This window comes from Puma concolor, chromosome D2, assembly GCF_028749965.1.
Source record: "Puma concolor isolate L17-30 chromosome D2, mPumCon1.1.hap2, whole genome shotgun sequence".
Taxonomy (NCBI): Eukaryota; Metazoa; Chordata; class Mammalia; order Carnivora; family Felidae; genus Puma; species Puma concolor.
Genome location: NC_141677.1, coordinates 45,859,155 through 45,882,018, shown reverse-complemented (window position 1 = coordinate 45,882,018; position 22,864 = coordinate 45,859,155). Strand labels below are relative to the sequence as shown.

At 56.3% G+C, this 22,864-nt stretch overlaps 1 protein-coding gene across 10 annotated transcripts in view; it reads right to left on the bottom strand.

Annotated features, from left to right (window-relative positions):
- LDB3 (LIM domain binding 3) overlaps positions 1 to 22,864 on the bottom strand; it is a 63,244-nt gene that overhangs the window by 30,452 nt on the left and 9,928 nt on the right. For 2 of the 10 annotated variants that reach the window (XM_086680187.1, XM_086680190.1), the window contains exons 2-8: positions 21,796 to 21,947; positions 21,199 to 21,274; positions 15,353 to 15,375; positions 14,077 to 14,280; positions 11,780 to 11,794; positions 8,874 to 9,043; positions 8,344 to 8,380 (exon numbers count right to left, since the gene is read on the bottom strand). In XM_086680187.1, coding sequence (XP_086536313.1) covers positions 8,344 to 8,380; positions 8,874 to 9,043; positions 11,780 to 11,794; positions 14,077 to 14,280; positions 15,353 to 15,375; positions 21,199 to 21,274; positions 21,796 to 21,947 — 677 coding nt within the window. Of the gene's footprint in view, positions 1 to 1,458; positions 2,249 to 8,343; positions 8,381 to 8,873; positions 9,044 to 11,779; positions 11,795 to 14,076; positions 14,281 to 15,352; positions 15,376 to 19,401; positions 19,770 to 21,198; positions 21,275 to 21,795; positions 21,948 to 22,864 lie in introns of those variants that run through there. The other 8 variants (XM_086680188.1, XM_025917733.2, XM_025917732.2 and 5 more) reach the window with 6 other exon arrangements.

Below are 22,864 nucleotides of genomic sequence, written 5' to 3'. Positions count from 1 at the left end.
ACGGACGTTGAATGCCAGATGAGGAAATCTCTCCTATTTACTCTAGAGGGCTTTACGTAGACCCCTGGCCTGGGGCCACCCAATGTGCTTGTGCAGGGGCCTGGGGTCATTGGGAAGACACCAGGCAGGCTAGAAAACAAATAAGGACATTCTAGGGCTTCAAGAGGGCTCCAATGGGCAGGAGCTGAAGACAGGGGTCTGTGAGGCTACCAGCTCTGACTAGTTGGCCCAGGTCCTCCACCAGCCTCAGGATACCCACTGCCTGGGACTTCTCTCTGTCTAGCAGCTCATGGCCACACAACCTACCCTTGGGCCTTAGAAGTCCTTAGTAAAAGGTCAGCTAAATATGGGTGTGCTACAGGATGCCTAGATGTAAGCAGGAGTCCACAACAACCCTCCCCTGTTGATCCCCCAGCCAGCCTTCCCTGCCTGGTCCTGGCCTTGGCCCTGGACTCAGACTGCTAGAGGCAGGAAGAGATGGGAGGCCAAAGTGGAACAGGCTGGTGGGGGATTTGGGGGAGCATCTCAGTGTGGTTGACAGGATAGAGCTCTCTCCCTGGTCATCTCTTCCAGGTGGGATTGCCAAGTCCCTAGAGGCAGAAAGAAAGCCTGTGCCCAGGAAGTGGGAGACGGAGCAGGTCTCTGGCTCAGTCTAGCAATGAGGGGTGGGGTGGGGGTGGGCGTGGTTTGAGGAATCCTGAGGGATGGACCTTGGCATCTGCCTTTATTTACTAAGTGCTGCTGGTCTCACACTTTCAGCCTGTGGTTCCCTCAATCAGGGGATAGGCTGATGGGTAGACAAGTGGGTGGGGGGGGACATGAGCCTGTCAGCTGGGCCCTTCCTGAATGGTCAGGACTAGAACAAGGCCACAGGTGGCTGGGGCTGACAGCAAGACCATGACAGGTCTTCCACATGCACCTGCCACCTGGGCAAGGCTCTGCCAAACACATCTTCCACCTCCTCTCCTCTCAGCCATGGCCTTGGCCCACCGAGGACTCCCAGCAATCCCCTTGTGAACTGCTCTTTAGTCCAGGCAAGTCCCTTTTCTCACTTCCTGGACCAGGGCTGAGCATGACAGCGCCTTCCTGGGAGAGGGGCTTGCAGCATGCTAGGGATAGGGATGATTTCTGATCAGTAGGGAGGGCTGGCTCAGCCTGCTGGTTGTGGCTGGGTGTGTGTGGGGGAGGCAGGGGGCATTCCAGAACGCCCCCACCCCTACTGCCCTGTGGGAGGCTACGGACTCCCACCCACCATTTGGCCCACCTGAGCTCCACAGCCTGGGTGGGGCCCTCGAGTCAGGAGATGCACAGCAGGCAGAACTGCGCCAGGGTTCCAGCCCCAGTGGGCACTGCCCCTGCCCCTGCCCCTGCCCCTTTCCTGGTGGTGCCTGTCCTCTCCCCATCTTGGAATGCCCCTCTCGAGTGGTACGCACACAGGCACAGCATGACGGGGGCTGGTTTGATTCATTTTCAATCCTCTTTATTTCAGAACAAGCATGCTTATATGTACAGGAGAGAGAACTAGGGATCCAGCGCATACAGCACAGAGAGGAGAGCACATGCCCAATCTCACCACGGCCAGGAGGGGCCTCTGCCTCATCTACCCTGGGGTTTCCACTTACTCTGCACAGAGCCCTGCTCCAGGCTGCCCAGGTTCCAGAGGGCAGCGAGGAAGCGAGTGGGGCCAGGGGTTGGCCTCTTCCCGGGACCCTGATCTATAGGTGGCTTGTTCCAGGACAGCACTAGGCCAGGCTGCCTCTCCTAGCAGCTGAGGGGGGTGGGAAATCAACCAGTGGCATGTTCTGTTTCCCTTGGTTCTGGGGCGTGATGCCAGCAAACCCTGCCACGTCCTCTCTGATCTATGGCTAAGGCCCTGGGCAGGGGAGCAGAGGCTGGGGCCATGTGGGGTTGGGGAGGGTTGCACTCGGTGGGTGGCCAAGAGGGGGTGCAGTGCTGTGTGGGGCTGGGCCTCGGCCATCAGCTCTGGGGGAGCAGAGAGCAGAACTGCCACAGTTGGCTGTCAAAGGTGCCCCCCAGCACCCCTATACATTCTCAAGCATCACCATGGGGCTCACATGCCAGATCTGTTGGGGGGGGGGGTGGAAGGTGGGGGTCCAGCCTGAGAGGAGTGGGGGGATTCCAGATAGCCTCTTAGCTTTTAACATTAAGGATTTGGGCCGAAAGGCCATGGTGCCAGTTGCGCAATTTGGCAAAACGTGGGCTGTTACGTTCCGTTTCAAACCTTTCCCTGTGGCACAGAGAGAGAGAGAGACAGAGACAGAGACAGAGACAGAAAGAAGAGAGGAGGAGAGAAAGGGGTTAGGGGATGTGTCCCATTCCCCTGTCTGACAGCTCGGGCAGGGGGCACGGGGCAGGCAGGAATTTGGTTTGGAGAGGCTTTGCCACCCATGGAGTACTTTCCAGATAGTCAGGACTGGTTTGGGGCAAGACCAGAGTCCTAAGGGCCAGGACTGAGGGACTGAAGTCCCTGAGCTAAGTGAGTAGGAAGCCATAGAGAAGGGGCCTGGCTAGTGGGCCTGAGGGCAGGTTGAGCAAAGGTGGGGGGGCGGTGGTCACTGGTTCTCCCTGGCCCGTGTGGTTAGGGCTGGGCAGGGCTGCTTTGGCTGTAGGCTCTCAGGACTGAACCAAATAGGTAGGTGGGCCTAGCATGGTCTCTGTCCCCAAGCTGGGCATTAAGAAAGAGGAACGCCTGTTCCCATGATGAGGTTTGGTGAGCAGACCGTTCACCTCCCTATGCTTCCCTGGCCTTTACCGAGCCTTCTCTGTCCCCAGAGAGAGGCCTTCAGATACCACCAATTGCCCCCATCTGCCCAGGCCTGAGCATGGCCAGACAGGCACCTGTGTGCACACACATACTCACGAGACCACTGGCACACAGACAGAGGACCAGGACTTGCCAACACTTCCCATCATCAATAGGGCCTCTGGGGCCCACCCCACAGTCTGCTAAGTCGAGGGCATAGGACGAAACGGGCAAAGAGCAGCCAGAAACATAGGAATGTTGGAGAGGGCGTGCCTGGGCCAGGCCAGTGCCACAGACGCCAGAATCCTACATCTTCCAGGCCGGAGGGGCCGCTAACATCCTCCAGACCAGAGGTGCAAATTGGTGGCTCAGGGGCCGCATCTAGCCACAAACGCAGTGGTTAGCCCAGATAGTATTTAAAACTCCTTTTAAAAATTAATTGCTACATCCAGACCATGGAATACTACTCAGTAATAAAAATAAATGAATGAACTATGGTACACGTGACAGCTTGGATGAATCCCCAGGGAACTGGCCTGACTGAAGAAAGCCAATCCCACAAGGTCACACAGGCTGTACAATTCCATATATATAACATTCTTGAAATGATAAAACTATAGAAATGGAGGACAGATAACAGATTAGTGGTCGCCACAGGTTAAGGAGAGGGTGCCCACGGTAGGGAGGTGGGTGTCGCTGTAAATGGGCAACAGGGGGAGATCCTTGGGGTGATGGAAATAGTCTGTGTTTGGCTCTACCAGTGTCAACAGCCTGGTTGTGATATTTTACTATAGTTTTGCAAAATGTTACCATTGGGGGATAAAGGGAACGTAGGATCTCTCTATATCATTTCTCACAACTACGTGCCCAAATCTGCAATTATCTAAAAATAAGTAGCTCAAGAAGTGAATTGCCAGCATATAAAAGCCAGGAAGACCCACTTTAGGTCTCTAAAAACAGAGATGGGGCAATGCTGGTCTTACGTTTCCCCAGTAGCTCTGCATCCCCACATACACACCTTGCCCCCTTCCCACATCTACGTTACGAGGTAGACTCCCTCCCTACACCTCAAGTCCTGATATTGTGTCTCTGTAGAAGATTCTGTTAGACAAAATGGGCCCACTGCCAACATAGCTGAAAACCACTGTTCAGGACCAAACTCTCCTGATACCAAAGAAGAAAGCAAGGCCCAGAGACATCATGTGAATGGCCTCAAACCGCACAGAAACTCAGCCGCAGAACTATGATCCACCTGCTGGGCATCTCCTGCTGCCTGCCTCTCTGAAGCTGGGGAGGGAGGGAGGGAAGGAAGAGAGCAGAAGCGGGGGCCCTGCCGATAGCACTACGAGTGGCAACAATCGACCATCCCATAGAGACCACCCAGGACACGGGTGTGACCAGTTTGCCCAGCCAGGTCCACAGCCTTTGTCATCGGTGCTCAGTGACGGGCTCAGAGACAGTCCTGGAGAGTCAGTGGACCCTAGTGAGCCTGCTCTGCTTGCAGCTGTTTGTAAATTCACAGCCTGCCAAAGAGAGGAGCCGGGAGAGGAAGGAAGAGATGGGGCAGAGAGGGAAGGGAGCTGGCAGAACAGAATGGATGAGAAGAACTGGGACACCCCACAAGGGCTTCTCAGGGACACCCCAGGGGGGTCCTGGGTTCTCCAGGTGTGGTTTTCAAACTTGCTAGGCAGGACACCCGGAATGAAAAATCCACAAAACTCAGGTAACTTTTGTTATCCTCATGAAGGTTCCATTGGAGGGACGGCTCTGGGCTGTGCTGGCACTGGGAGACTCAGCCGCAGGAGCTGGGACTGAGCTGGCTGTGCACAGGGAGGAAAGAGGACACTGAGGTGCCCAGGGAGGCCACAGGGACTACAGGGAGGAGCCAGTGAGCAGTGAGTCCCTGAGCTCCGTAGGCAGTAGGGGAGGGAGAAGAAAATGAACCACAGAAGGGTACACGATGGAGAAGGGACTTGGGAAGTTTTTACGCTGTTGGTGGAGGAGTGTGCAAGACAACCCTCGCCTTCAGCTCCTCTGTGAACTTGTCGCTCAAATCAACTGTGTTCCTTGACATCTGGGGTCTCAGAGAGGCACAGAGTTCTTTGCACAGGTGAACACTGGGTAAATGCAGAAACTGCTCTTACAGGCAGTTAAGTTACAAGGTGGGGGTCAGAGGATGTCTGGGTTTCACACCAGATTCCTCTGGGATGGTTACACCCAAGCAGCGGGAACCCCATGCCTCAAAGATTCAAGCCCTGCTTAGGACAAAGTGAGGCTTGCCCCCATTCCCATCCTCGTCAGGGCTGCCCAACGTGGAGCCGAACTTCTGAGCCATCCGACCCCTGAGTGCCTTCCCCAAGTCAGGGGGAAGCTTCTGTGACCTCTCTGAGATTAGAGGCTCGGCTTTTGGATGGAGGCACTGTTCACGCTACTTCTGATGGAGGCCAGGAACCACAGTATTACCTGCACCCGTGCAGGAGCTGGCAGGGGGCTGCAGTCTAAGCCTGCCTGAAGAGTTTGCTGACGTGCTGGGGTCTTTCCTGAGAGGGGAGCCAAGTCCACAGCAGGTGCCTGGGCTATTTAGGGACCTGGCCTGCCTCACCTGTAAGGATAGGGTCCTTGGAGATTAGGCTCTGCCTTGGGCTGGCCAGCACGTGGGCACTGGAACCTCAGAGAGAAGCTACCTGCTACCAGGTACTGGAGACACCCTGAGTGTCAGGAGCCAGGACCCCAAGAAGAGGGCAGGGCTCTGAGCTGCTCTGGGACTCTACAGGGTTCAGGGTTGGGGGCGGGGAGGCCTGGGAGGTGGAGCAGAGACAGGTGAGGGGAGAGTTTGCAGGGTCCTCGGCCACACAGACTGCCACCTGCCCCCGAGGCCACCAGTGCCGCCGCCTGGTACAGAACACCTGACACCATGGCATTCCCGCCTATCTCCCCACCACACGGCGACAGGAAGAAGAAAGCACCTTTGCACACGTACAAGCCTGTAGAGGCTATCTGTCACCTTGGACAGGTTGCCAGGCCCCAGGGTTGGCAAACTCAGGTTCTGTGGGAGTCAGCTACATGGCAGCAGTGTGCAGTGAAGCCCACCCTGGGGAGGCAGCCTTCCTAAGAGACCCTAAGATTCCTTCCTGTCAGTGCTGCTAAATTGGGAGAAAGAGGAGGCCAGCTGCACTCAGCCAACAAGATGGGTCAGCAGGGTCTCGGAGTGCAGCTTCCGACTTGGCAGTGGGGAAGGCTGGGATTGGGGCTTAGTCCCCTGGGGAGCAAGGACCCTGACCAGCTCGGACCCAGGGTGAGAACAAGCATGATCCCTTCTTCTCAGTGGGCCACTTGGGCAGCCCGGGGCCCTTGCTGTGACCAGTGGCCACAGTCACTACTTCAGACTTTAATCACAAGCAGAATTGAACCACTGTGCCCACTACAAGCCTCACTCTCAGGTCCTCAGGCTGCTTGGAATTCAAATGAAAATGTCCACCCCCTCCTACGGCCATGGGGGGAATAGGCTTTTGGGGGAAGGCTTTGAGGACAACTTTCCAGAAATTACAGTCAGGAAAAGGGAGAGGAGCAGAAGGCTTATGCCTTTCCAGTCCTGGGTTGTTGGGTGTCCCCAAAGCCTTCACCGCAGGGCCAGAGATCCCAGGGTAGACGGCTGACAGCGATTCAGCCTGTGGGAGGAGGGGGAGCTGCTTTGAGCTGGGGGGTAGAATTGAGGGGGTAGAATTGAGGGAGAAAGCAGGATGGAGCCTCTTGTTGGGCCCTCTTTCCAGATTTCCCTACAGAAACACCTGCAGTAGCTGAGGGAGAGGCTCTAAAACCTGCAGCAGAGTTCTCAAGACCCCAAGGTCCTGTGCCTTCTGCTGGGGGCTGAGCCATGCTCCTGTGGGGTTAGGCCGTGGGGGGAAAGACGAGCCTGCCCTCATATCCACAGGACTGGGCAGAACAGTACCGAGGAGATGCTTCTAAAAGGAGGGAATGGCCCATGAGGACTGGAGACTGCCTTTAATACTGTCTTTTGTGTTCTCACTCAATAACTTTGCAGAGCCTGAAAATACTCCAGGGGAAACACAAAAGACAGAAGTTCCACCTTCTAAATGGTGTCTGGTTAATGAGGTGTGAGCTCAGAGTGGTTGGTCACCAGAAGTGCTCTAGAGGAGACGGTCAGGGCCTGAAAGGCAAGGATCTGTCTCATGGGAAGGAGAGAAAACACCCTGCTGGCTTCCTGATGGAAGGAACCTAGGGATGCTTAAGCTGTTTGCTGGGGGTGAGGGGTGGGGGGCTGTCAGACTCCTCTATCAGTGAGCTGCATTGCTCCCCGGGTGTATATGGGTGGCTTCAAGGAGGAAGGTGGAAAAAACAGAAACAGCACGCGGGAGCCACAGAGCACAGGAGCAGGACCGCTGAGGGCTCAGTCACACTTAAAATAGCTAGATACTAACTTTTGAGCTAAATCACACATCATCTCAGTTCAGGCTCTGTGTAGACACGTTGCAGGCATTGGAGGGTTAAGAACCGTTACTGGAACTGCATGCCATCGTTAGCAGGCCTGGGGGACCACACTTTAGGCTGGGGTGCCCCAGCCAAAAAGTGGAAGCAGCTTAGATTGGCAAAAATATAGGTTCAAAAGTGAAATCTACATCAACTCTGAGCTGACCCCAGAGCTCCACTCTCCACACGATCCTGTGATCACTACATGCTGATTAGCAAGTATAGAAAGCTTGGCCCCAGGTAAAAGAGCACCTCTGAGCCCCAGTCCCGTGCGGAGAGGCCGCCCAAGGACGTGCTGGCCCAAAGCAGACTCTCCCAAGAAGAGCATGCACAACATTTGCTGCCGGAAGTAGAAACACAATCCTCAGGGGCTCCATGCCTCACCATGGAAGGCCCCAGCAGGTTCCAGTGGGTTCCAGGGCAGCGTGCCCCTCTCATGCCCAGGCTCATGAGCACCTGGCAGGATGCAGGTGGTAGGTTAGCAGTTGTGGTCCCAGGCCTGCCACTGGTGGGAGACCAGACCCTGAGACACTTCGCCTTGCAGAAGCTCTTCTCACGCCCAGGCTTGTCCTTCCTAGCAGAGCTATTGTGCTTTGAGCGATTTATGGAACTACTACATTAGCATAGGTCTGGACAGGTGGATCCCGAGGTCAGATGCCCATGCCCAGCACAGCCCTCCCCGTGCCTGCTTTCCAGTGCCTAGCCTCCAGACTCACAGGGGACAGACCCTGAGATGAGTGGGGCAGGCAAGGCAGCCAGCCCGGTGCCCTCACAGGGAGAGATGCCCTCATTCTCAATAGCCCAGCAAAGGCCAAAGCAGCCCTGCCTCTGCCCAGGGACAGAGCCAGGAGAGCCCAGAATCCTTACTCCTGCAGCCTGGGCCCAGGGGTTAGAGACAGCTCCAGGCACCTACCTCAGCGACCTGGGACGAAGGCCCCAAGCCAGCATCTGCTGGGGCCCTTTAGGGGCCAGGAGCTTCCAAATACATGAACTTGAGAGGTTCCTTCCATGATTCATGTGACCTAGGGGCTGCCTGGGGAGGGATTGGGTTAGGAGGGACAAGGCCACTGAGCCTGAGTCCAGGCACTTACCTTGACCTTCGCAAAGCTTCTTCGTCAGGATCTTGCACTGTGGGTAGAAAATTGCTGATCAGGAGGACTCAGGAAACATAGGAAGAAAACCCTCCAGAGCTATGGACGTTGAGTCCCCTCCAATAACGGAACAATTTACTGCCCCTAACCTGAAAATGGTGGCAGGGAAATGCTGTGTGCTGGGCAGAGGGCAGGGGGAGAAGGGGGACACAGAGGAAAGGGTACAGTTGGGAGGGAGACCTCTGAGGTCCTCTTATCCCAGCTCTGGGCCATCATTTTGCCCACAAGCCACCTGGCACACGTATGGCCTAATGTTGGAGTCAGGGAGCTGGGCAGAAGGCCGGTGTCACTCAGTAACCTGCCCCGAGGGGCCCAGAGGGGCTCAGCACATCGCTAGCTCTCTGTGGAAAGCAGCTCATCTTCAAGGGTCAGGGGGCTTGACTCCCTGGCTTCTGTGGGCCTTAGGACTGTGGGACAGGGCCCTCAGGGCCCCTCAGCATCTCTCATGCTCCAACCCTGGCCTCACTTACTGTATTCCGTCCCTGTCATCTGGGCCAGGATGCGGAAGGAGCGAGACTGCAGGTTGGAGGAGCGGCGAGCCCACTCATCAGCCTCATCTTCTGGCTTGTTCTGGTTCTTAATCACCGCCTGGTACACGGGAGAGGCACTGTCCACCGTAAGGTCTTTAATAGGAAGGCTCCTGCAAGGCAGAAAGAGGCCGTGAGTGAGGGCTAGGCTGGAACCCTGCTCCTGTCCTCCACTACCCCCATGGCTCATCTGCTCGCACCCCCACACCCGGCACACCGGTTGGTGGCCCCTACTTGCCTCAACCCCCCTCCCCCATGCCCTTTACCCACTGCCATCTGAAAGCCTGAGACAAGGGCTTGGCCTGGGTCCTCAGTGCTCAGGGTGGCCAAAGCGAGACGGTGATTCCTCTGAGATCCCTCTTGGCAAACCTCGGGCCCCACCCCGGGCTAACTCTAGGCACAGGCCTGAAGACCCATCCACATCCCAGGCCCCACCCCCTTGGGATCTCCTTTAAGGAAATAGGAGGCAGAATAGGTCTTTTGAAATAATTTCAACCTCCCTGAACAGCTCCTGAGTTTGGGGCAGGGTGACAACAGACCATTCGGGGGACTCAGGTTTCTTCAGGGTCAGTTCCTTGTCCTCCTCGTACCTTTGGACCCCAACAGCGAGCCCCCAATGCCAAGCCTGCCCTAAAAGTGGACTGGGGACTTCTGCTCAGCAAAAATGGGCAGGCTTGGTGGAGAGGTGGTGTGAGAAACAAGGCAACCAGGCTTGTGTGGTCTGGAACTGCCCGCAGATGGGGGAGGCAAGGTGGTTCTGGCCTGGGGTCCTGGGGGAAGATCTAAAGGAAGGATCATTCTTCCTCTGCTCCAGGGCAGTGCAGCCTTTGGAGGGGAACCTGGTGACCTTCCTTCAGACTCCCAGTGTCTTGCACACAGCAGGTGCTCAAAACTTACTTAAATGAATGAATCCTACAGCAGAGCCACAAGGGACCACAGAATCTCTTGGGTCCAGTGCCTCCTAGCCTTAACCAGACTGCAAGGCAGGTTGTGGGGTACCCACTCACCCTGGCCGGCAAGGGCTGGAGGGTTCTGGACCCTCCAACCTACCCTCCCAGGGAGGGTCCAACCTACCCTCCCAGGAATCAGGGTGGACTTGGGATGAGTTCTCAGCCAGCACAGCCTGGCTCTCTACCCTATGGACCAGTGGCCCAGCACTCTCCTCTTACAGATGCTGAAACTGAGGTCCAGAGCGGCTGACCGGCTAGCTCCAGGTGTAGGGGCCTTGCTGAGTCAGAACTCAAGCTTCCTGGCTCCCCACCCACTGTCCTTTCCATCAAACTGCAGTGATGTGGGCTCAGAAAGGCCACTTCTGCCCACTGGGGCCTTGTGCACCCCAGATGCTCCATGCCTGGAAACATGGCCCAGCTCAGACACTTACTCTGTCCACTGCCTCTGCCTGCCTTCCAGAGGGCCAGCTGGCTAGGAGAGGGACCTCTCCAGTGCCCATGTCTTGTAGCCTCTCTGCAAGGAGCTAAATGCAAGCATTGGCCTGCTTTCCTAGGCTTGGTCCCCAGTGTCTGGCTCAGAGAATGCTCTGAGAACAGAGAGGAGGAAGGTGATGAAAGGTGGCCAAGACTGGGGCAGAGCCCCCACCCCAACTGCCCTGAAGGCTCTGCCTTGCCCTGGAGAGCTACAGGTACTGGCAGCCTGGGATCAGATGGGGAAGACCAGCGGATCCCTCTGGGGTCCAGCAGGGAGGATCCTGGAGCTGCCCACAGAGCAGAGAAGAGAGTGGGGTCTCACTGGGAGAAGCCATTTCTGGCATAAGGAGGAGTCCCAAGGGCTCCCAAAGCAGAGGCAGGATCCGCTACCTCTGGGTGAGAGGTGCAGTAGGAACGCACAACCAGGACTCCTTGGTCTGCCAGAAGGGAAGGAGGAAGTGTGGATTGTGCTATGGGAGAGAGAAAGTATAGACCCAAGCCCAGGTCCTGCCCTTGAGCCTCGCTACACAGCTTTGTGGTCCAGAAAGCAGACGGAAGGTGTTTGCTGCCATTTCTCCAGAACATGCCCTGGAGGCGCTCCCCTGTTCCTTCCACAGCTCCAAGGGCTCGAGAAAGCTCCCAGTAGTGAGTCCTCTGGGACTCACATTATTGGCACCATTTCCCACAATGCTGTGCAAAGACCAGGGACTTGTGTTGCTGCCACGACAGATACTGGGGGTCAGATGAAGGAATTCCCATTCCTTTTGAGACTCCGGGCTTCAGGGAGAATATGTATAGGCCCTATAGTCCTGGGACCCTGGATCTGGGGTTACTCTGGAGCCACTCCCAGTATGGTCTTCTTGCCACCGAAAACATTCCGCGGTCACAACATTCAGGTCACCTCTGGACACTTAATTCCACTGTACGCTGCTCCCCAAAACTGACTCATCTTTCACCTCCCACAGGTGGTACTGGCAGGTGCTGGCTCCTCCAGATCCACCTCCCGTGAGGGTCCTAGGAAATGGCTTCCAAGGGCCCCCTCATTGCCCTCTTCCCTGAATAATGGTCCAGTGTGCATTCAGACATTCAGGTCTATGCTGTCCCAGTGCAGACAGGAAAGGCTACCGGGAGCCCCCGCAAAGCACAGCACAGAGATACGCTTCCAGCCTTGGGTGCAAGGGAGGTGGGGTGATGTCATCACTCTGATTTCTGTGTCCACAGTGACATTAGTTGAGGCCAAGCCCTAAAGCACTTGCCTGCATAGGCTGCTGAGCATGTCGTTTGGCTGTGAGGTGGGTGTGAGGAAGAACATGGACAGAACCACTGTCCTCAGGCATATCCCACCAAACCCACACACCATCCCTCAACCAGACAGACGACGATGACGACGACGACGACGGAACAGACACTGTGGGGTCTACTTACGCCAGCGGCGATGCCCTGCCAAGCAGAAGAAAGCCCAGCAGTGAGTGTGTGTCCATCAGGGGATGGCAGAGGGGCGGCGCACACGCAAGGGAGCAGGGTTAGGGTCAGAAATGAGTTACGGGAGTGGGGCAGATAAAGGAGGAAGAGAAAGAGACAAAAAGAAAACTGTCAGTGAGGAAGGAATCGTGGGCATTAACAGCAGAAACGGAGTACCTTATGGCACAGAGGGCTAGCTCTTACCCACCGGTACCATGGTAGCATCAGCCCGGCAGGACCAAGTTAGAAGGAAGGGGAAAGCATGTTGCTTCCCAGGCACACAAGGGAAGGGAAAGGGAGGGAGGGGAGGGGAGAGGAGGAAGGTAGGGGAGGTACTCTGAGAAGCCTGGATTAGATCAATGGTGCATCACGTTAAAATAAATCATGGGTGCCCTAGTGGTAAAACCAAATGAGAGCAGTCTTTTTCCCAAGGTGCAGAAAATATAAACTTAGCGAAGAGCAGTTCTTCCATTATTTTCCACTGAACTTCCCTTTGGTGACGTTTGCGACGTTACCGCTTTTAAGAGCGCAGCAAGGACACACATGGCAAACAAATGTTAACAGGAAATCCCTGTTAACTTTTTGGCTTAGTCGAGCAGCCTTGTTTTCCTGGGTACATATGAGCTAATGGTTGTGTTTTTAAAACTTGCGTGGTCATAGTTTCTGCTTTGAATGGTGGGATTAAATAAATCAGCACTGTCCAGAGTTGTGCAAAAGAGCGATAGCTCTGAGCCTGGCTGGTTTCAGACTCATGGCTCCAGGGCAAGGAACCTCTGCCCCCTGGTGGTGGCCCAAAGGAAGCACTGTGTCCCTTTGGGGGGTCCCCAAACCCCCACACAACACTCCATCCCTTTGGCCCCTGGAGCCTGCCCTTATAATGTGTACGTACGTCATGGCCGCAAGGGCTGGATTCTGCCAAGGTCAAACACTATAGGAGTTATCTGGAACTTTTAAACCACTTTACCCCTCTGACAACATCTGTTTTTCCTAGCTTCAGAAAAAAAGTACAACCATCGTTTTAAGATTTCTTGCCTTGAGATCTGTGAGTTCGAGCCCCACGTCGGGCCCTGTGCTGACAGCTCAGAGCCTGGAGCCTGCTTCAGATTCTGTGTCTCCCTCTCTCTCTCTGCCCCTCTCCTGCTCGTACTCTGTCTCTCTCACTCTCAAAAATAAATAAATGTTTATTTTTTTAATTAAAAATTTTAATTAAAAAAAGATTAAAAATTTTTAATTAAAAAAAGAAAAGATTTCTTGCCTTGAGTTGCTTGAGATCCTGACTTGGGGATAAGATGTTGCCCAAAGAGATAATCAGTCAATTCTGAAAGTCAACAGCAATGATATTCTCAAATAGAAAACAGTGTGCATGTGTGTGTGTGTGAGAGAGAGACAGACAGACAGACAGACAGGGAGCAGATAGAGAGAGAGAAAGAAACAGAGACAGAGAGGAAGGCAGAGATAAAGAGAGAGAGACACACACACAGAAAAAGACAGATACAGGGAGAGAGAGACACTAAAAGAGACAGAGAAAGAAAGAGACTTTCTTATTAATGTTTGCACTATTAGCAGTTTTTTCCACAAATGATTTTCAGCCAACTCTTTCCCTATTCAACACTCAAGTTCCTCAACCATTGCTAACAGGCAAATTCCAGGAAACAAGGATGTCCTAAATCCCATTGCCCTGAGACTGGGCTTCCCTGGAACAAACGGGAGGGCCTGGGTGCTTCCCAGGCTCTGCAGTGGGGCTGACTGCCAACAGCACCTTGGATGGTTGGTCCAGAGGCCCCTTCCCAAACAAGAAACCTGGTCACATATTTGCATTGCTCTCATCATTGGAAGAACGCAGCAACTTCCCCCAAAGAATGGCTTAGTTTGTGAGAAGACTGGTTTATCCAGAATGTGGCCCGGGATTCGAGAAGTCTCTTTCTAAGCTGACCCCCTTGTGGAGCCTGGGAAAATGCAGAGGCTTTGAAAAGCACTCGGAGCAACCACCATATTCTTCAATCCTCCAACCTTCTAAAGCTGACTGTGAGACTGATTCTGAAGAGAGAACACCGTGTTCTGGAAGGGCCCTGGCAAAGTCTGGCTCCCTTCGAACAGCTGTGCCCTGAGAGGCCCAAGGCGAGGGAGGAAAGCTGGTCCCGATGCCTAAAGTCTCTGATGGCGCCCGGCAGCCTGGTACCTTGGCCTCCACTAGTGAGGAGGCCCAGCCAGTGGTGTAGGCGGTGAACGATGAGCAACTGTGGAGGAGGGGAGGCGCTTACCCACTGAAGTCACTGCCCTGGGCCTGGGCCTGTCCAGCAATGGCGTCCATGATGGCATCCTGGGAGTACATGCTGATGGGTGTGTTGTACTGCGCATGGATGATGGTGGCCTTGCCGCCCAGCCCCTTCACCTCGATGGGCTTGTGGGTGGACAGGGCAGAGTCCTTCAAGGCACTGGGGTTGAACCGTTCCTGGTAGTCGGCGCTGGGGGAGGGCAGCAGGGGGAGCAGAGGAAGAAGGGGAAGGGAGGTAGAAGGAGAAAAGGGCAACAGGTGGTGTTACACAGGAGGTCAAGGTGAGGGCTGGTGGTAGAGAGACCTCCCAAGGCCTGATCCCAGGTAAGTTACCCAAGCCCCCTGAACTGCAGACAGCTGGGTCTGGTAGGGAAAATCCTCAGGACCCTCCCCAAAGCCCTTTGCAGAAGGTTTTCCTTGCCCATTTTGGGTTTCCCAGTTCCTGGGAGTTCTCAGCTCAGCCTGAGCCACTTCTCAGGGTCAGCAGGGGGCGCCAGGCATTGAAAGCTCTCTCACCACATCAGCAAGGAAGCAGAGACAAAAGGGGTTGGGGGTAGGCGACAGGAGCTGGGCCACGCGTGAAAGGCAGCGGCAGCCCAAGCAGGGTCCAGAATGCCCCAAAGGCGAAAAGCAGCCCCACTGGGCACCCATGGGGATTCTGAGTAAGGTTCCTCCACGAAGGGGCTCGTCCTGCTGGCTACCCTCTCAGTTGCCCAGGGCTCTGATCCTCCAGATGCTTCAGGGCAAGTGCTTCTTCCTTGGAACAGGACTCAGTCTGTTCAGTCCCCCTCTAGTCCAACTAGCTGTGTGGCCGCCAGTCTCTGCCAATCGAGGCTTTTCCCTCCAACAGATGAATGCACTCCTGGGGCAAAGAAGGTCAGGCGCAGCCCTTCTGCGAGTCCCGTCAGGACAGAACTGTCTTCAGGTTCACGTGGAACCCAGCATCAGCTCGGCACACGCTCCACCCCCCGCACCCCGCACCCCTGAGCCGGCCTGCTGGTCTTAAGCAGCTGCAGCAGGAAATGGGGAATGGAAAGGGCACATCAGACAGAGCCCTAGCACCCCTCCCCGAGGCCTCCACTCCACACTTGTAGCTCCACACACATGCAGGCTCGCTCAGGGACGCGAATGCACCCCCACTCACACATGCACACGCATGTACCCATGCTGACACAGGCGCACGCTGTCCAGGCTAACTGACACGCGGACGCATGCGAGGACAGGCACACAAGCGCACGCGCATGCTTTCCTTTGATACTAACTTGGCTGGAGAGTTGGCTACCACCTGGGGAGGAGAGAAAGAGCAAAGAAGACAGGACTATCAGCATGAGGTCCCGCCAGGGGCTCTGAGCGCAGGGACCATCCTCAGACCGGCCGTCGTGGGGGCCGCACCAGCCCTGACTGGCATTGGGTGAGGAGAGCGCCAAGGAGAGGTGGCAGAGCTCAGAGTCAGGGTCATGGCCTGTGAGTCTGGGTCAGAGGTGCTGATGGCAGTGTTTCCCCCTCAGTAGGTTCACAGCACCTGAAGCTCCGCCAGGGATAAGAGTTTTCTAGTCCATCTTCGTGGATGCTTGCGTACCATGTATGTGACTCAGCCACATACAGCCCGGCTGGAGAGCCCGAGAGAGGAAGATGGAGAGGGAGACAGGACCAGCTGTGACTGCTCCAGGCAGAGTCAAGGCCGGACGTGCCTCCCAGCCAGACAGCAGCTCTGGACTTGCCCTTGATTAATGGGGACCAGCTCTGGAAGTTCTGTTCCCTGAGCAGGACTGGCAGTACGGCGGGGTTATCCACACCCCCCCTGCCCCGGGATGTACTCTCCCTCCCAGAGGAGGGGCAGGCAGTCCTGGCCCCTAAAGGCCCTGTGCAAGGTCACTGAGGCAGGATGGAGGAACGCGAAGGCTCAGGAGAAGTACGGGTCCAAGGCTAATTGCAGGTAGGGCCCCAGCCAAGGCAGCTTGGACACAAGATGAACTCCACCCTCACTTTTGTCTAGAGCGAGCCTCCTGGAGCATCATCTTCTTGGGGCAGGCATTGCCTGCATTAGGTTTCCTTAAATGCAAATTCCTTGCAGGGCCGACCCTGACAGCACCAATGGCCCCGTCAGAAGAGAGGAAAGAGTGCAGAGAGGGGTGTACCTGCCCCCAAACACTGCCGCCATCCCAGATCTGACCACTCCGGGCTCTGGCTGCCAGAACCTGGGCCCCAACTTGCCTGACCCCAGTCATTCCTTGGCCACCACTGAGGGGAACCAGGCCAAAGCCAGAGGGCCTCTAGCCCCAGGCCCTACACTGTCTCAGAACTGATAAAATTCCCTCTGTCCTCTAGCTTCAAACAGCGATGAGAGGAGCTATATTAGGAAAGGTCTTCTATCCCTTCTCCATTTCTGGCCAGTGCCGACAGCTGCAGGGTCAGCTCTTGCCCTGGCCAGCCCAGTGCCCCCTACAGAGGGCAGTGTTGGCATGGAGGCACAGGGTGGGGGCGGGGGGGGGCAGCACGTGTCAATTAGTCTGGGTGTGCTGCCTCTGCCCTTCCCTGTCCCGGCAACTGGTAGCCGGCACCTTCTTTGGCATTGACTCCCGCCCCCTGCTTCGCTTCCTCCTGAAGATTTGGGGGCTGAGAGGCCTGCAGCAGACAGCTCAGAGAGGAGCCAGCACCCAGGTCTTGGGGAGAATAAATCAAAGATGTAAGACCTGCCCAGGGGCCCTTGCATTTAGTGACTTGCGGGATACTGCCCTTCAGGGCCAGCTCACAGAGGATGAGAAGGCGGGCGGGGTGGGTGGGGTGGTGCTGCAGGGATGCTCCAGCCCAGCCTTTGTTCTCTCCACTCCTCCCAAGAGGATTCAAGCTGCCAAGAAATCACATCGCAAGCTGCCCAGAGAGGAGGGGAAGGAGCTTCCTTTTGGAGCCAGGCAGGACAGAGTTCAAATCCTGACCCTGCATCTTCTTAGCACTGTGACTCTGCACTGTTCCCCACCCGCCTCAGCCTCAGTGTCCTCATTCACAAAATCGAGATGGTGGTGCCCACCGTATGGGCGAGCTGTGCGGATTAAACAGAATCCTGAGTGTAAAGCCCTCAGCATGGGTTTGGGGTACAAGAGATGGATGTGAGGATTAGCATTTGCCAACCCTGTCACTTTCGAGCACTCAGACACTCAGCAAAGGTGGTGGCCTCAGCCCATCAGAGGCTGGCTTGGCTAGCCCAGGTCAGAGGCTCCACCCTTCCAGCCAGCACTGCCCAGAGACCACGGCATCAGCCTCTACTGTGGATGAAACACTGCACTCCTTCCCCCAGTCTGTCTACCTTGGAGAAACTGTTGACCTGCTGTTCAAGTAACAATTTAACCCTTGTCAGGTTCTGCACCAACAGGAAAGCACCACTGGAACCATGGGAAGCAGGGGTGGGACTGGCCTTTGACTTTCCTGGGCAGGTAGTTAGGTCCCTACCACCAGGAGTCATGCTGACCTGGGTACCAGCCCCATCTGCCACTCATGAGCTGTGTGTGACCTTGAGCAGATTACCCACTCTGGCCTTCTATTTTCCAGCTATAAAATGGGGAGGGGTGCCTGGGTGGCTCAGTCGGTTAAGCGTCTGACTTTGGCTCAGGTCATGATCTCACGGTTCGTGAGTTTGAGCCCCGCGTAAGGCTCTGTGCTGACAGCTCAGAGCCTGGAGCCCGTTTCAGATTCTGTGTCTCGCTCTCTCTCTGCCCCTCCCTTGCTCATGCCCTGTCTCTCTCTGTCTCAAAAATAAATAAAACATTAAAAAAATTTTTTTTAATGGGGAAAGTGATACCCAACTCTGAATTTGCTGAGAGAGTGTGTTACATAAAGAACAAGACTGCCTTAGGGCTCCAAGTCCAGACTGAGGGCTCAGTAAGGGGAGACATTACTGTCACTGATGGTGGCCCTCATGGAGGTCTCAATCTGTCAGAGGCTGACTTCCCTGCCAGGAGCCAATCCTAGAGAGGACCAGAGAAAGCTACCAGAAGGACGTCATTTCTACTCTGCCATTCCTTGAGTTTTCTGGCAGAAGCCTCTTGCTGGAAAAAGCCCAGGAGTTTATGACTTTGCCAGTTTGGTCCAAGGAAGCCTGGATCCAGGTGCCCGGCCTGTGAAACATCCAAGGCCAGCTTCACTCAGGATCCCAGGAAGAGCTGAAGGGTATGGGGAAACTGGGAAACGGAGGGGAGCAGTGAACTGGTGGGGCACAGGTACCTTCTGTAGCAAGAGCAGTGGGAGGGCATGGGCGTGGGTCAGACTGACTCGGGTTCTAATTCTGACTCACAAGGGCAACAGCTTCAGGTAGCACACGGCAAGTGTTCCAGAACAGAGCTCAGTGCTGCGCATGTGGGGTCTCTTTCCATCCTCCCAGTAACCCTGAGACATGGACAGGCTCATGTCCCTATACAGAGGAGGAGCCCTGAACCCCTAAGCACTCGCCCCTATCGCCTTGCCTCAGCCTGCTCTGCCTCTAGAGCAGGAGAAGACAATTATACCAAACACATGGGCAAAGTTAGAATGAGATATAACAAGCATGAAGGGCTTAGAAGCTAGGACGTGCTCAGCTTGGGGGCTCCCTCCCCTCGGCCTCTCCGTGATGCCCACCCCGACTGTAGGTTCTTTTAGCTCCTACACTTGCAGAGTCCATCGGCTAGAGCTCAGGGGGTGGAGATTAGGCTACTATTCTCCTGCACAGCCCCTTTCTCCTCCCGGTCCTGCTTCCTTGCCTTGTTCTATCGAGGGTCAGTCCTACAAGCCCCTGACACTCACTCCATCGCTGAATCTTCTGCACCCAGCTCAAGTGCTCCCTTCTCCAGGCAGCCTGCCCAGACCACTCCCAGCCTTAAGGAACTTGCCTTCCCACCTCTCTAGTTCTTCCCTGCTCCTGCCTCAGGGCTCCTAGAGGCCACCAGCCTGAGGCTTGCTCCAGAGTTCCTAGAGGGAGCAGGCTTCATCCCATCCTGGGAAACGGGCTGGTGTGAACGTTTTGAGAGTCAGTGTCTCACATTCGGGCTTTGCTCAGCCACTTAGAAGCTGGACAGCTGGACTTCGACTTAACCTTCTCTGAGCCTCAGGTCCCCCCTCTGCAGGAGCCAACATGTCACGCCAGGCTGTGTAAAGCAATGACACATCCAGCTCATGGCAAATATACCAACGGCATCATTACTTGTATCGCTCTCAGCTTGTGCCGCCTCATGAGCCGATTGAGGCCAGCTCCTCGCTCTGATCGCCCGGCCAGGCCTCTGTGAGCACTGAGGACCCCGGTGGCCCCAGACCACCAGCGGAGAGCTGCGCACCCGTTACCTACCCTCCTGGGAGTCCAGCACCTGAGGCCTTCCCTCGGAGGCTCATCTGATACATCTGAGCCATCTCCCTCAGGGTCTCTGCCGAGTACAGGCCAATGGGGTTGTTATACTGCCTTGGCTGGCTCGAGCCCTGTGGGACTTTCGGGCTGAGTGAGTCCAGGGCTCCCTCCAGGCTGGCCTTGGCCTGTGGGCTGCCCCATGGAGGGCCGGGGTCAGAGGCCTCTGTGTGTGAGGAGAAGACGGAGGTCTGGGAGAAGGAGGAGCTAAAGGTCTGCCTGAGCTCCGGGGTGCCCGGGGTGCCCGGGCTGGCCCTCGCCTCAGGGTTGGGGCTGAGCGCCGCCAGGCTGCCGTTCGTGTCCCGAGCAGGGTCCTGGCACAGGGCAGCGCCATGCAGGGGAGAGAGAAGAGAGCAGTTAGAGGCCACACGTGTCCCAGTGCGTCTGCATGGACCTGAAACAGAGGTGTTAGTGCAAGCGCCCAGCAGCCTACCACCCCGCAGCCTGCAGCCCGCTGCACAGAGCTCAAGAGGGGCCGCCCAGATTCCTGAAAGGGAAGCGTTTGGCCGAGGGGAGGGTGGCGAGGGAGGGAGGGAGGCATACAGTCCCTGGCCCTGAGGCTAACACCCACTTGGACAAAGTGCAAGCCCCACACAGAAGGCCAGGCCAAGCCAGCCTGCTTACAGGGCTGGAGGAAAGGGGGGGTGGGTCTCTGCTGGTTGGGGGCAACTCCCTCCATACTCTGTCTGCTCCCTATTCCCCTGAGTGGAAGAACCTGGTGGTGCTTCCTGGCCTCCTGATGGCGGTGGGCACAGCCTGGCCTGCTCCACTGACCCCATGTTGAGATGCCCCCACATGGCCAGTGAGAGGGCCCCCAGGGCTGGCGGTGGACAGGCAGGGTGGAGGTGCAGGAGGGTATCCGGGGGCTGACATTTGGTTCCCACAGGCCACCTCTGCCACTTTTCCCAAGTAGCCCTCTGCTCAGTTCCCCAATCTGTCACCCACCCCAGACTCTGGGTTAGCCTCTTCCTGTCCCCTGCCCCAACCCTGCCTATCGCCCACTCTGCCCCACTGGGCAGACAGGGGTCAGTCTGAGGTCATTCAGGGACAGGTGGGGAGTGGGTCCCTGCAGGACGGGTGAGGCGGGCCTCTCATGCTCTGGGCCAAGTTGCTTGGGCCCAAGGGGTTTATCTGCTTACAGGGAGCTGGGAAGGGGTGGCAGTCACGGTGGTGAGGTGTGCCCACCTTGTACCCGCTGTTTGGCTGCCACTAGCACTTCTGAGTGGGCTAATGGGGCGTGTAGTCAGGAGGGCAAGTGGAAACCAGAAACAGAGATCCTATGTCAGAGGAGAAGCTCTGAGGGGCAGCAGGTCCCTTCAAGCCTGGGGTGGCTGACTCAGACTGGGGCCTCTAGCATCATGCCCCAGTCATCCCCCCTCCCAGCACCCTCAGGAAAATGAGGGTCTGAGCCTCCCGGACACTTGTCCCCACCTAGTTGGAAGGATGATCCCTCTCCTGCGAACACCACTTCCTAAGCTGGTTTCCCACCGGCCCAGCCACAAGATCCGGGGTGTTGGCTAGCCCCCCCAAACTCGGTAGCTTGGTATTTCATGGGGGCTCGGATGCCTCTCCCTGGAGGCCTGCCCCACCTCCCTCAGGGTCAGCCATGGCAGGGGCAGGGGTAGGGGCAGGGCTGATCCCACCACCTTGCCCCCATGGGGCAAGGGTCAGGCAGGCAGATCAGGGGCTCCACCACAGGACCACAGCGGAGAGTGGAGCCTGCCGCCGCCAGTCAGCACCTACCTTCTGGTGGGGGATCACCGGCAGAGGGGACTGGACCGGGGGTGCTGTTGTGGAGATGGGGACGGGGCGCTTCGACCTGGAAAAACCAGAAAGGGCACCAAGTGAAGACAATTGCTGCTAGGACCAGAACCAGGAGCTCCTGCCAGGGCAGAGTTGGTGACAGGAGAGGTCAGAGAGCCTGAGGACACGCCATGAACTGGGAGACCCCAGAAAGGCACTGGGCCTGACCGGGTTGGAGAAATCATGGCCCTTAAGCACTTTGCACCCATGAGCCTCTGTTAGGTCCTTGGGAGGCCGTCTGGGGTGAAGAGAAGGCAGGGAAGACCCTGACTTTCAGGCCTGACTGCCCAAATGCTGGCAGCAGTATGACCACCCTCACCGCACCCTCAAACCTCATCTGTGAAGTGAGGCACAGATGTGGCAGGTGTTTGATGGTGGCTCGGGCCTGTCCTTCTGGTCCAGAGGCTGTCCTTACTTTCCTGTGCAGTCCTGTAGCACAGGCTGGGCCCATGTGACTGCTGTCAGACAGCCCCTCTCTCGAGCCCCTGATGCCCACACCCCAGGCTCCACCCCCTGCTCTGGAGAGCTCCCACCTACTTCTGCAGCGTGAGACTCAGGTTGTAGCTGGCAGACTTGATCTTGTTCTGGGCTTCCAGGTGGGTCATGGTGTCTGTGTTGATGCCGTCAATGGCCACCACGAGGTCACCCTGGCTGAGCTGGGACTGGGCGGCCTTGCTGCCCGGTGTGATCTGAGAGAATTGACAGATGGGGGATGAACATACGAAGGGTGGGCCTGAGGATGGGCCAGTCCTCGGGGAAGAGTCGCCTGGGATCATGCAGTAGAGGCCCGCCATTTCCTCTTTCACTCACTGCGACCAGTACCCACTGCTCACCAAGCCTGATTCCTCTTCCTGGCACACGGCTACCTCATTTCCTAGTGCTCTGTGTCTGAATGCAACCATGATACTAGCTCGGGCTAGGGGAATGTGGGTGGAAGCAACGTATGCCACTTCTAGGCCTGCCCCTAGCAACCATGCTTGCCATCCTGCACTCTCTCTGCTTGTCAATTGATTGGATGCAGAGGACCCAGAAGAGGACAGCTGAGCCACCAACAGAGGGACCTGAATCCTAGAGTCACTGCTGGGAGGAGAGATCGTTAAGAAGTACTGCATCAGATGTTGCATGAGTGAGAAATAAGCTTCTGCTATTCTAAGCCATTGAGATTTGGGGGCTGTTTGTTACACCAGTTAGCCTACTATAACATCTGTATCCTCAAAACCCATGGAGCACTTTGCAGGCTCCAGGAGAGAGGGTATATGTAAGAGCTAAGATTGAGCATCACCACAGAGACTCTGCCAGGCGAGTAGGCAAGACAAATACACCCTCACAAAAGCATCCCAGGACAAGTGCCTAGTGCTCCCGTGGCAGGAAGGCAGAGAGCTGGGAAAGCCATCAGCTCAGCCTGGGGAAGCAAGATCAGTTGGGACATGGGGCAGGGTCCAGTGCTCTGTGGTTGGCTTCACACTTCCAGAAAGGTGGGGGGTGGGGAGTGCAGGTATGGGGCCCACATTCCAAATCCTGCACACTCATGATAGCACAGAATGTTAGAGTCTGGGGGACCCTACCCTACATGGCATGATCATACAGAATGTGATAGCTGCGACAC